General features: G+C 41.1%; 1 protein-coding gene across 1 annotated transcript; it reads left to right on the forward strand.

Annotated features, from left to right (window-relative positions):
* The first annotated feature begins 9115 nt into the window (after nt 1–9115).
* Nucleotides 9116–10010, forward strand: LOC147610744 (uncharacterized). The gene is made up of 2 exons (XM_086785487.1): nt 9116–9525; nt 9831–10010. Exons 1-2 carry the CDS (start codon nt 9201–9203, stop codon nt 9902–9904), a joined length of 399 nt encoding a protein of 132 aa, XP_086641613.1. The 5' UTR covers nt 9116–9200; the 3' UTR covers nt 9905–10010.
* The last annotated feature ends 4248 nt before the right edge of the window (nt 10011–14258 follow it).

Here is a 14258-nt window from a genome sequence, read left to right on the forward strand (position 1 = left end):
ACAGTTGAAGAATGAACTTCATACTGTGGAGAAAAAGAGTATGTCTGTGAATGACTATGCATTGAAGATCAAGGGTATTGTGGAATCCCTTAAATCTATTGGCGTTTCAGTAGATGATGATGATAAGGTGGAAGTCTGTCTACGTGGTCTCAGGCCACAATACAAGGCGTTCAAGATATCTATTCAGACTCGAGAAAACATTCCCAATTTCACAGATTTGGTGTCTATGTTGATTATAGAAGAGAAGAGCTTGGGTGAAGACCAACAGCCTTCACAAAACAAAAACAGTTCAGAGCAACAGGCCTTCTACACAAGTTCAGGAAGAGGACGAGGTAGAGGAGGCCGTGGACGCGGCCAAGGAGGTGGTCGAACAGGTAATCACAGAATTATGGCCAGCAGTAACAACAACAACAGTCCCAGAATTCACAACAACAACAACACGCAGGTGGAAGAGGCCTTCAGAGGCAGGGGAGTCAAAGAGGTCGTGGAAATTGGCAAAGGTAGTATAATGATACACGTGGATGCTTTTATTGTGGTAAGCCTGGACATGTGCAGATAGATTGTTATAAGAAGCAGGCTGACATGCAAAATGGGAAATTGTAGCAAAACAACTATGCATTCTCGAGCAAAAACAATGAGGATAATGAAAGGTTGTTTGTTATGAAGCATGTCGTTAATGCCATGTCTGAAAATGTTGAAGCAGCACATAAAGATGATGTATGGTACGTTGATTCAGGTGCTTCGAACCACATGACAAGTCATGGGGAGTGGTTCAAGGAGATGAAAAACCCTGAAAGACCAGGTTTTGTGGAAACAGGGGATGGCACTGCTCATCCAATTGCCCATGTTGGAGATGTGCCATTGTCTATGCAAGATGGCAAAGTGAAGTACCTTGCATATGTACTTCATGTTTCGAACATAACAAAGAATCTAGTTTCAGCTGGCCAGATGATTGAGCAGGGTTTGCAGGTTCGGTTTAACCTTGATGGTTGTTATGTTGAAGACTTAAAGACAAGTGCAGGTTGGTTGCAAAAGGCAACAGAGTGGGCAGAATGTTTACATTGAATGTTTACATTGAATGTTTACATTGAATGTAAACATGCCTGAAGTGAGTGTTGCGATGTTTGCAAACGGTTCAGGAATTGTTGTACACACAGACATTTGGCATAAAAGAATTGGACATGTGAATGTGTAGAGAATGAAGTCTATGCAGACTAAACGAATTGTGACAGGGCTGCCAAAGTTTAAAGTTGAAGGTATGCAGAAAATATGTGAAGCATGCCAATTTGGAAAGCAAACAAAGCATGTATTTCCACGTGACAGAAATGTGAGCAGAAATGCACTAGATGTTGTGTATTCACATGTATGGGGTCCTACGAAGACCATGTCTATGGGAGGTTACAAGTATTATGTGACATTTATTAATGACCACACAAGGAAAGTGTGGGTATACTTCATGAAGGAGAAGAGTGAGGTGTTCACTCATTTTCAAAATTTCAGAGTTATGGTTGAAAAGCAAACAGGGAAATATGTAAAGTGCCTAAGGTCAGATGGAGGGGGAGAGTACTTCTCCAATGAGTTCTCTGTTTTTTGAAGAAGAATGGTATTCGGAGACAGTTTACATGCAGATACACTCCGCAACAAAATGGAGTTGCTGAACGAAAAAACATGCACATTACTGAGATTGCGCGAGCATTGATAGGAGAGAAGAATATGCCGCATAGCTATTGGGCTGAGGCTGTTTTTATAGCAGATTACATCATGAACAGGACTCCAACAGATTTTTAGGAAAATGCATGTTTGGTGCATGATTTTTGTAATAGGTATCGTAGACTAAGATGATAGAATGGATTACCATGGTTTTTGGTTTATTAGATAAAGTGTATAAGTTGCAAGGAGGCGAAGTTAATAAGGAATTAATTTTATAGAGGTGAAGTTAATTAAATAGATAATTTAATAGAGGTGTAGATAACCATGGGAGATATTATAGGATAAAGGAGATGCCTTTTTAAGGCTATAAAGGCATCTTTTTTCACCTCTATAATTGTGAAAAGGTTTAGCTACCTCTCTCACATATTGTATTTGTGCATGTGCACTCTCTCATGGTGATGTTGAGTGAAATTCAATTCTTGCTGAGATCGATAGGGGGACTGTGAGTCCTTAGTTTAGATCTACATGTGCACTCTCATGGTGATGTTGAGTGAAATTCAATTCTTGCTGAGATCGACAGGGGGACTGTGAGTCCTTAGTATAGATCTACACATATTTGACAAGGCCCAAATATATATTTTCTTCCCTGGCAAGGTAGGAATGAATTCCCATGGCTAGGAAGATGGGAGTGTTGGGAAAAACATTGTAAAAGGAGTTTTCTATAAGTGTGTGTGAACTAGGCCTTAAATAAAGCGGTTCCTATGTGCGAACACAAGTGTGTAAGGGTTCTTTATACATGGGAACAACCCCTTAAGGACTTATGTAAGAAATGATGTGTAAAGGTGACACCTCAATGAACACTTGTTGGCACTTCACCTTGACATGTGGTAAATGTGGCATGGCTAGACTCTAAGTGGCATACCGCCTCCATCTCTAGAGAGAGTTTCAAATTGCAAGTGTTGGAAGTTGGGCCGTGCATCGATGGGTGGATTTCCACAGCCTCCATCACTCTGTGAGATCAGGTGAAGCTTGGCACCACGTGGATCCATGGAATCAAAGGAAGCCTCGTATAGATTTAGTAAGATTTGACAAGGTCCTAATATATATTTTGACTAGCAAGGTAGGAATGCATTCCCATGGCTGGGAAGATGGGAGTGTTGGGAAAATCATTGTAAAAGGAGTTTTGTATAAGTGTGTGAACTAGGCCTTAAATAAAGTGGTTCGTGTGTGTGAATGAAAGTGTGTAAGGGTTCCTTGTACATGGGAACAACCCCTTAACGACTTATGTAACAATGATGTGTAAAGGTGACACTCAATGAACACTTGTTGGCACCTCATCTTGACATGTGGCAAATGTTGGCCGCCGACTACCACCTCCATCACCAATCTCCTCCCTCGAGATCTCTTCTAGTGGCTTTCAAATTCCAAGTGTTGGAGGTCGAGCTGTGCATCGACGGCGACGGGGGGTGGATTTGCACAGCCTCCATCGCTCTGCGAGAGATCAGGTGGAGCTTGTCACCTCATGTATCTAACAAGCCATGGGAAGCGTAAGGACGGTTTCCCCCGAAACCGTCCATGGTGGCAGAAGGCGGTCTTTTGGTGTAAGAAGCTTAGTGGTGGACGCTTACAACAAGGCTATGGCGGAAGGAGGATTGGAAGGAGAACAAGAGGCACTTTCTAGAAGGTACCGTAGGTTCATTTGTGCGGGAGGGTCTGGATTTCTACCTGTCAGAGCAAGGGCTGCAGGAGTCAGCCTGCGCAATGGTGGGTTAGGCTTAGGGTGGGATCTATGTTCACTGCTGCAGGAGGCGGTGTTCTATATGCTATGGAGCGCATTGCGTCTTCCAACTCGCTCTTCACTCTGGACCTCGACTCAGAGAAGGAATATGAAGAGTTTCCAAGGCTTGACATCACTATAGCTGGGGGTTACAGTAGCGTGTTGGAGGAGATGGCGAGCTCCTTGCCTGCAGGGACTATTCAGTTGAAGAAGAAGATGCAGAAGGTGGGCTAAAGCACAATAATGAAGCAACCTGGGTCTTGTCTCCAAGCTAGTTCGAGCATAGTACTCTTGTCCATCTATCTGGTTCTACTGCAGTCTCATCAACCCACAATCTCCCGATATTTTGAGGTAATGGGAAGAAACCGGTCTTGATTTGATGCTCTAGTTCTTTTTTTTTTTTTGGCTCTAGATCTTGTACCTCTACCAATTAGTCGGCTCTAGAATCTCGCCATTCTTGTACACTAGTCTCGTAAATCTAGCTCGAGATCCTTGTTTTGTACTATTTCTACTCTTGTTGGTGCTTTTGAGGTTAGCCTTCAGTGGCTCTTGTGATTCAATTGGGTCTTAGGCTTATCTAGTTCGTTTAGCCTATACACACACTTCTTGTGTTACTCCATCTTGTTTCCCTTGGTTGTGATGGAGCAAGTCAGTCATCCATTTCAACCTCTCTATCACTCATCACTCTTCTAGAAAGTTCTAGTTATGGGAGGGCTCTATTTGTGGTCTCATCCTCACTCATGGCACATTCAAAGATGGGAAAATCAATGTAAAAGGAGTTTTTAATAAGTGTGTGTGAACTAGTCCTTAAATAAAATGGTTTATGTGCTTAGTGTGTAAGGGTTCTTTGTACATGGGAACGACCCCTTAAGAACTTATGTAAGCAATGATGTATAAAGGTGACACCTCAATGTAGTAAGGGTTCTTTGTACATGGGAACAACCCCTTAACGACTTATGTAGCAATGATGTATAAAGGTGACACCTCAATGGTGACATGTGGCATATGGCCACATTTTGTAAGGGAAGGGGTATCTCTCCTATTTAAGGGACAAAATGTGGCATATGGCCACATTTTGTAAGGGAAGGGGTATCTCTCCTATTTAAGGGACCATCATTTTAATGTAAATAATACTTGCAAAGATGTAGTATGGAGTGCATCTTGCTTAGTTCAAGTTAGGATTACCTTCTTCATGCTTTTATGCTTCCTGTACATGCCTCTCGCCATGGCCCAATCTTAATACAAAGGGGAGGTTGGTGGCATTATTGGAGCAAATAGAGGGGGATGACTTCAAACTATTGCATGGATCAATCACGGATGGTATTCCAGACTAATCAAACAAGTTTATCCTCAAGGGAAGTCCATGGAGCACAACGGTATTCAGAGGACAAGAGCTCTTCATCAGGATGTGAATAGCTTGAAGTTCAAGGGAAGTCCATGCAGCACAACAGTATTCAGAGGACAAGAGCTCTTCATCAGGATGTGAATAGCTTGAAGTTGAAGTTAGCATGACCTAAGTTGGTCAAATGTGAATAGCTCGAAGTTGAAGTTAGCACGGATCATGTGTGACACTTTTGGGGCATGTTATTGCTCACATAGTTTTGTCCCTTCTTCTACAAGTTCCAAGGTATATTTGATCAAGAGTTTTGATTGTTATTGCCACTGAGACGACCAGGTATTAATTGATTGAGGTATATTTGATTGAGAGTTCCAATTGTTGTTTCCACGGAGACCAGGTGTTGATCGAGGTACCGGAAGGTCCTACTAGAGGAGAACATGGAGGTTTACTCATTTTGGAGGTTTGGAGGAGATTTATAGGTCTGCAAGATTTCTCTAGTTTTGCTGAGGAGATTACAAGGAGCCTTGGCATCGACATATTGACATTGACTTCACAACCATGAAAATGAGAGGGGGTGGTGCTAAATTTAGTGTTTTTGATGTAATGGACATCCTCATGTTGTGATCACTCCATCAGTCCGTAGATAGTTCATTGTTGTTTATATGATTGTCTAGGTGGGGTTTGGTCCTATGTACATTGGCTTAGCTTGGAAACTAGCTTGTCTATATGTGTGGAACAGTTTTGGGGACCATGGACTAGCTCGTGATATGCTAGTGTGGGCATGGACCTAATTTGGTCTAGTTGGCACTAGTCGGCAAGGGTTAGTTGTCCTCCAGACCCTATAAATAGAACCTTAGGGTCTTGTATCCATCATTCATTCACATGAGAGTCATCTGAGGCATGCATTGTGGAGCTCTTGAACCCACTAAAGGGTTTGGCCCAGTGTAGGAGTGCAGATGGAGAGAGAGGAGACCATTGTAATCGTCAGCAATATATATTCCTGGTGTTGATCTTGTTGGAATTACTCCATTGTTATATATTCTAACATTATGTCCTTTTGTGTTTGTGTTTCTTTATTTTTCTCTCTCTGTGTGTGTGTGTGTGTGTGTGTGTGTGTGTGTGTGTGTGTGAGAGAGAGAGAGAGAGAGAGAGAGAGCAATTATCTGCTTACAGTTGGAGGACATTCCTACATTGCTTTTAGCCAGTTCAAGGTGTTTTTCCACTGCTTCTAAAGTTCTTTGAAGATGGACTTATCTTGAGTCCATCTCCTATATTGTACATAAGTCATTGTTTATAGAAGCATGGTTTTCACCCCATATAATTTAATGCAATAGATTCTTTCCATGAGCATCTTTGAAAAAGAAAAGAGAGAGAGAGAGAGAGAGAGAGAGAGAGAGAGAGAGAGAAAAGAGAGTAAAATATTTTACTTCCACTTTTGAATTTGGTCACCCAAATACCTACTTGCCAAAAAACGTGTTCTAAAGTTGAGGCTTCTAAAACAATAACATAAGATACTAGCATACCATATCTACCTTTTGAGAAGGAATTTATTGCATGCAACATAAAAGTGATTCTTTTTCCAAAGACCTACTTGCCAAAAAAATGTGTTCTAAGCTTGAGGGTTCTAAAAGAATAACATAAGATATTGGTATAACATATCTACCTTTGAGAAATAATTTATTGCATATAACACAAAAATGATCCTTTTGGAGTGGAAGCTATAAAGAAACTTGCAGTTACTTATCTACATTGAATCCTACATTCATGAAGGAATTACATGAATAAAATATAGAATAAATGGACCAAGATAGAAGCATAAATACTTTGTTCATTTTCATTCTTGGAAAATAGTAAGTTTGGTGAACCACCATAATTAGGGAAATTTTGGACTCGAATTGGGCCCTTTAAGGATTGCTACACCTTCTCTCTTTGCAAAAATGGGCTCATGGTGAAATTTTTGCAAATCCACAGAGTTGATTTACAAAAATTTAACCATGACCCATTTTTGCAGAGAGAATGTGTAACAATCCTTAAAGGACCCAATTGGAGTCCAAATTTCTTCCAATGTGGTGAAGTTAGCATTGATTGGATGAGAAGACTACGGGCTATGTAGGCATGTAATTTTGATTTAAGCAAGAGCTATAACCAGGTCCGGCATCAATGTAACATTGGAGGAAAATCACCAATCTAGTTGGATGTGTTAGAAATTTTCTTTCCATTCTAGAGGTGATACATGGTATGCATTCACGTTACATGCCTAGAGGTGAAAAGAAGAACGACTTGTTTGATTGGTACATATAACTCATATGCTTGCATGGTGAGTTTCTCTTGACAATAGCATCGTGCCTTAATAATCATAAAGATTTGAAGACCCCTAGATTCCTCGCCATTGCATCTATAAAGATTCATAGGGAATATGGCTACTGCCACACTATAGCCTGCTACCCCTTTGTGCCCCTTTGTGGGATGAAGCTCTTACTAGATATGTAACTCACATAATCTCATTTGTAAATACACTTGGAATTAGAGGAATCAACAAAGGCCATTTCTTCTATTAATGGTAACTTCACCTATTTAAAATTGTTGGAAATGTTCCCTTAAGAGGTGGTAGTTCCAAATTTGCCAAAGACAATGGAATTACCACAACTAGTTTATCCCACATGAATAGGTTTTGATACTAAATAGTAAAATTAAATTCAAATCTTGATGATGTGCATGTAGAATATGTTTCTCTTTAATTGGTGCAACCTATATTTGAACTTTTCTTAGAAGACACTTTTGTGAGTCTAAAATACACCTTTTCTTAGAAGGGCCTTTTGTAAGTCTAAAATATGCAAGAAGAAATAAAAAATGGTGCCTTCACATTTGATTGAGCAAGGTGGGGCGGGAGTTTATTCCACATCCCCATGAATCAAACCAAAAGCTTCCATTTGATGCCATTATGCAAACCACAAGCAAGTTGATTACTTACATGTAAAGTAGCATATTGCCATCATTTGATTGGCTCATAAGCGACTAATATTGCTTTGCAAAACATGAATGTGATGTGGATGGCTAGGATTGGATTAGATTTGAAATCACAAGGGGTGTGTATTGCTTTACTTCTAGCATGAAATATACTCCTGTTAGTTTCAAAAGTGAATGAGAGAGGAAAAAGGTATTGGCTTAAAATATACTCCCATTAGATTCAAAAAGGTGATGAGAGAAGAAAGAATGAAATTGGCTTGAAGTATACTCCTATTAGTGACGCAAGAGAGGAAAGTACAAAATTGGCTTGAAGTATACTCCCGTTAGTTTTAAAAGGGGATGATCTAAAGAAAGAAAGGTCTTAGCTTGAAATACACTCCCATTAGTTTTTAAAGGGTGTGAGAGGAAATAAAGGTCTTTGCAAGTCATGGGAAAAGACTACTTTGCCCTTTAATAAAAGGTTAGAAAAGTTTTCAAGATGGGTTGGCTCTCTCTCCCTCTCTCTATACACACACTCAAAGTTTATATGTATGTGTATTCTATTATTGATTAAAGCATATAAAGTCAATCTTGCGTCTTTGTGATATTAGCTTGTGTATTAAGGAATCCAATTCCAAATTTGCATACATATACATATAAACTAAGACTATTTCTCTCTCTCTCTCTCTCTCTCTCTCTCTCACACACACACACACACACACACACACACACCCCCCCTACACACAAACCCTATTCCAAATTTGCATACATATACATATAAACTAAGACTATTTCTCTCTCTCTCTCTCTCTCTCTCTCTCTCACACACACACACACACACACCCTACACACAAACCCTAAACCCCCTACGCACACTTTTTTTTGCGTAAAAATATCCTACACACACCCCTATGCGCAAAACCTGTATACACACACACACACACAAAACTAAGACAAACTCTCTCTCTCTCTCTCTCTCTCTCTCTCTCACACACACACACACTCTCTCTCTCTCTCTCTCCTCTTTCTCTCTCTCTCACACACACACACACTCTCTCTCTCTCTCTCACACCCCCCCCCTAAACTAAGACTCTCTCTCTCTCTCTCTCTCTCTCTCTCTCTCTCTCTCTCACACACACACACACACCCTAACCATAGCAGGAACGGGAATCAAGAATCCATTGCAATCAAATTATTAATTAGAGGGAAACCTTTAACGTAAACGTTGCAATTCAAGTACTAATCAGAGGTAAAGCCTCGCGTAGTGAGAAAGGCAGCCGAAATGCGTGCAAATCTAAAGCCTTTAAAAAAAAAAAAAAGATGTCCGAAGAGACATTTCCTAAGGTGATGCCGAATGCTTGAGCTACACACGAGCCTTTCTATGCGGTCATAAAAACGGCTGCGGAAGCCTAAAAACTCCACGCACAGAGAGAAAGAGAGAGAGAGAGAGAGAGAGAGAAAGAGCGAGCGCGCGCAAAGCTTGAATTGATGGCCGCCGCTCATACTCACAGCCTGAACTCGAAGGGTTTGCCCCATTTCGCCCTGCCATGGATGGAGCTGGGGAAGCTGAAGGAGAGGGAGAGGTGGCAGGCCACGGGCATCGCCCTCCTCGAAAGGGCCGTTCTCAAAGAAATCCAAGTCATGAAACAAGATGCCACCAGCCTCATCCCCACCCGTACCCTCGAGACCAAAACTAGCTTCATCGTCGGCAGCCAAAAACCTCCACCGCCCGTCCGCCAAGACTCCATCGACATCAAGAAGGTTCTCACCACGAAATTGGCGGAGTGTGAAACCAAAATAGCCACCATCTTCTGTAAGTTCACCTAATTTTGTGTACTACACGTGAGTGCGTGCGTGCGTGTGTGTGTGTGAGTGTGAGAGAGAGAGGAAGTGTGTGTGTGTGTGTGTGTGTGTGTGTGTGAGAGAGAGAGAGAGAGAGAAAGAGAGAGAGAGATTGTCTTTGCAAATTCAAAGCTTGCTAATCTTCAAGGTTTCTAAAAATGCCTTTGTTTGGGGAAAGAAATGTTTCTTCCAACTCAAGATTTTTCTTTTACTATTTAGGAGGACTAGTGTTTTCCTTACTCTACATACTGAGCCTAAATTTTGGTAAACTTGCAGCACGATTCAAGGTCTTCTTCCCTCCCATGAAGACAGGTGCACCATTGAGCACTCAGATCTCCAATAATTATTAATGAAGACACTTGCCATACAATTTAGATCTAAAGAATTATCTGTTGCCAAGAGGGATTCTTGTTGCCAATTCAATCAAATGTAATCTATGAATGGTTTTATTTGTTAGTAATGTTCATATTTGGTTCTAAGTTATTGGATGTGGTATAGGTGGCAAATCTCATGGGTTTGAGTGCTACTAAGAGCTAGTTTTTTGAGGCAAACGAAAATTAAGCACATTTTACTTAAGAAATGAGAAAACTAAATTCAAAAATTGAAAACTTAAGCACGACATTATCTACGATAGGGAAACAGTGGGGGTAACCTGAAGTGGCCTAAATTGACCCGCGAAGTTTTGAAATCTGGTGGCTTCGAACCAAAATTAGTAGCATTCCAGACATCTAAATGATGGGCGAGAAGTGCCACATGATCGTGATTCAGCCCCGAACATCCCGACAGCTCGACAGATGCCCTCGGGCGTGCATGCGAGTGGGTCCTACTACGACCCCAGCTGGAGTGATATACGACGGACGCCCTCGGCGGCACGCGTGCGATGGGTCCTACTATGACCCCCTCTCGAGTGATATATGACGCCTACAACACATTCCTCGAACACTCGGGAGCTCATGTCTCGCCTAATTCTACACGCACGCATCCCCGAGCCACCCATCAACACCTCGGATCCACGGGCACTACTCACCAACACCTCGGACAATGCCCACATGCCCTCGGGTGTTTGTGTGAGATGATCAAAAAGTAGAGGGGTAGAGGATGTGAAAGATTGAGGAGTGTGAATACCAAGATATGAAAAAGAAAGAGGAGAGTGTGAAAGGACTAAGGAGTGTGAAAAGGGGTAAAAGAAAAAAAACCCTAAGGTTTGATGCAAATGAGTGCCCTTCTTTTTTATATTTTTGTTTTTGCTCAATAATTTTTCTCATCTTCTTTTCCCTTCTCACACTGGGGCCACACTTAGCTTGCCTTTCTCCTCTTCAGTTGAGAGCTATCGACTTCTCATCTCTTCTTTTCCCTTCTCACACTGGGGCCACACTTAGCTTGCCTTTCTCCTCTTCAGTTAAGAGCTATCGACTTCTCATCTCTTGTTCCCTTCTCCTCATACTAGTGATGGCAAACATTAAAGCTGTAAGCTTAAAGAACTAGAGCTTGATGATACTTGTTTAAAAGTTTCTCCTTCTTTGGTGTGCTTAGCCTTGAAAAAAAGGGGGATGAAGCACTCACTCTTTTTTTAAATAATTAAACATTGATGATCTGCATGATAATGCTCTACTTAGTTAAGAGCTAAAAGCTCTATGATGCCAAACCTTCTTTGCTGATGAGCTAGAGCTCCAAGAACTCTGCGAAGCCAAATGCTTAGAAGTATTGTTCATTGTGGGCACCTATGCATACAAGTGCCACTCCCAACAACTAGCAATACGTACTTTTATGTTACTCCATTTTGTAGCCTTACTTGTTTAGCCCTATATGGCTACTGCCCAGTGTTAGGACTTATAATTCTTTTGGCATTCATTGAAGCAATGAAGGGAATCTATATCTGTTACCAATGTAATGAAGGGAATGTATCTCTGATACCAATGCAACGAAGGGAAGATATGGCCCTGATACTACCAATGAAATGAAGGGAATCTAGCTCGGATACCAATGGAATGAAGGGATCTAAGGATAGAGATGAAGGAAGTACCACCATAGATCCACTCTTCATCACATAGGGAGTAGCACCTAGACATAAAAAGAATGCCATGAATCATCCTAAGAAGAAAGGACATAATAGTCATAAAATGGTCAAAAGGTATCATAATATACATTAGTCCTAGGGCTGGTGCCTTCTATAGTACCAAGATCCACATGCCCTAACACCACATGTGTGAATGTCCCTAAGTCCCATGTGCCTACCATGTGCATGTGCGTCCGAAAATCCACTTTATTACATAGAGAGAAGAATAAGACCTCAAAGAAGCATGAATAAACATAACGTATGATTAGGTATAAAAGGCAATGGCATCATGACCATTAAAAGTGGTTCGAATGAGAGCTTCAAAGCTACCTCCCTTGTAAAGACATCGAGTGATCTCTCACTCAAACCCACTCTCCTCAAGGAAGAAAAATCCATAGACTACAGAAATCTTCAAGAAACTCAAGGAGTACCCCAACCCTATGTTGGAGAAAGAGAAATGAAGCAAGCCTAAGAGTTTGTGAGGAAGGTTTAGGCTAGAGTCAGTGCGCTAGATAAAGTGGTTGAGTATGAACCACTAATCCCACATGAGTATATCTCCCTAACTCTATCCCATAACCAATTATAGAACTAATCAAGGAAGCTTAAAGTTTACCTAAGGCCTCAAATAATCCCATAACCATTCTCAAGAGGCTACAAATAAAACAAATTCTAGAGCCACCGCTACCACTAGAATAAATCCAACCAATCCCCACATTGCTAGATGAAGCGAGTGGGAGGTGAAAGTTGGCCAACAAGGTGATTATTGATGACTTTATCTCATCCCCTTCAAAGGCATCACCTCCTAGGGAAGGATTAGTGCATATCCCTTACGCATTGGTAGGTCCTAGCCTACCTTAGAGTGAGTGAACGTAATGAGTGTGAGTATCACCTCTGTTGCGTGACATATGTTAAGCCTCACAACTTTCTTATCCTCAGAGGTTAGAGTTTTGTTACATTATCTTTTTCAAGGAAATTTACAACTTTTGAGAAATTTGTCAAATTGCATGAATGGGAATTTAAGAGCGCACAAAGTTGAACCTAAAGCCGAGGAGGAGGAGGAGGACGAATGATACCTCATGAAACATTATCCCTCCATAACCAAAAATAAAGCTTAGCCCAACGTACATAAGATGGGGCACTATTTTGAAAGTGATGAGAAATGAATGCCATGTTGTAACATGTGTGTACAAGGGCCTTATGGTCTATGATCTAGGATGGTGGTGCTGGTGTCAACATAATCACCAAGGATTCTTGGGAGGCTTGGGGTAGCCTACCACTTGTAGTAGGCACATGCCTTGTCTTACTGATAGGAACACCAACAAACCTTTAATTTTCAAAGAAGAGATTCATGCATGATGATTTTCAGAGAAGAGAGTCATACATGATGATTCTTGAAAGGCTTTACATGAGAGAAGCAAGGCTAGTGCTCAATTGGAAAACCAATCACATTATATATGCAAAGAGAACCAATACTTAACGATAAACCTAAAAACATGGAAGAATGATCCCATGGGTCGAGGCATTCTTGCCAATGTGTCTAACACAACTATATGTACCACTTTTATCATGTGTAAATGTTACAACAATGGTGAAGATGAGAACCCAGAATACAAACCTCCACTAGAGGCTAATGACTCTGAGGGATTGGGTCCATGTATTTGTAACCATGGACACTCTTCCAAAAAAGCTTAGAACAAGGTTTGGATGATTGGATGACATGAAATCACCTCCCTATTAATGTGTGTAGTGCAGCATCCCTTTTCAGAGCCAACAACAATTTTGAGCCAAGAGTAGCTACTAGTAATGTATCTAGGGAGCACTCCTCTATAGAGAAGGATCAAGTTTTCTATATTTCCCCCATTTCCACTTGACCAAGAAGGAGAAAATCACATAGAAATCCTAAGAAGTAGCTTCTCCCTATGTGGCTTTTCTATGTTAAGGTAATGGATTCACCTGAAACCTACACTCATCAACATTGAGAAGTTGACCTAAAAAAGGTCAATATTTTAGACCAAGGTAGTGGTCTATAAAACTCGCAGAGCCCACAAGCTTCAAGCACGCCAAGCTGCCAGAAAAAAGCACAATGAAGTCAAGGCTAAGGCACAAAAGGAGGCAAAACTCAAAGAATCACCAAGCCTCAAGAGGAAGATTTGAGGCGTTTAAATGCCCAAGTACTTTGAGTCCTACAACATCAGGGACATGGTGGTACACACATGAAGAGAAGCCTCAAGGAAGCCCGAGAAGAGAGCCACATGCTTCATATGTTGACCCCATTGAGGTTAAAGAAATAAACCTTAATGGCTGGGCCAGGTGAAGAATCCAAGCCAATGTTCATTTCCAAGAACCTCATCGCCCCCACCCTGTTGGAGCAAGAAGGATAGCCTTGATCAAGAAATTTCATGATTTTGTTTCCTTAAAATACATTGACATATCACCAAGTGGTGAAATACACCATCCTTCTCCATCGACACCATCCTTCTCCATCAACAACCTATGCATGCAGTCCTCTAAGTGAAAGGAGCATCTTGCTCATCTTTGGCTAGTTTTTTTGAGAGGTATAGACTCTATCCCATCTCATTAAACCCACTGAAATTCCAAGTCCAAGCTAAACAAGATATCTTTCTTGGACACATTATCTCTAAAAATAG

Source organism: Cibotium barometz, chromosome 48, assembly GCF_041138505.1.
Source record: "Cibotium barometz isolate CiBa-2024 chromosome 48, ASM4113850v1, whole genome shotgun sequence".
Lineage (NCBI taxonomy): Eukaryota > Viridiplantae > Streptophyta > Polypodiopsida > Cyatheales > Cibotiaceae > Cibotium > Cibotium barometz.

Bases quoted from the DNA above. Each gene is read 5' to 3' on its own strand.
- LOC147610744 (XM_086785487.1), top strand. From the start codon at position 9,201: ATGGCCGCCGCTCATACTCACAGCCTGAACTCGAAGGGTTTGCCCCAT. The intron at 9,526-9,830 runs GTAAGTTCACCT...GTAAACTTGCAG, and splicing joins CAAAATAGCCACCATCTTCT to CACGATTCAAGGTCTTCTTC.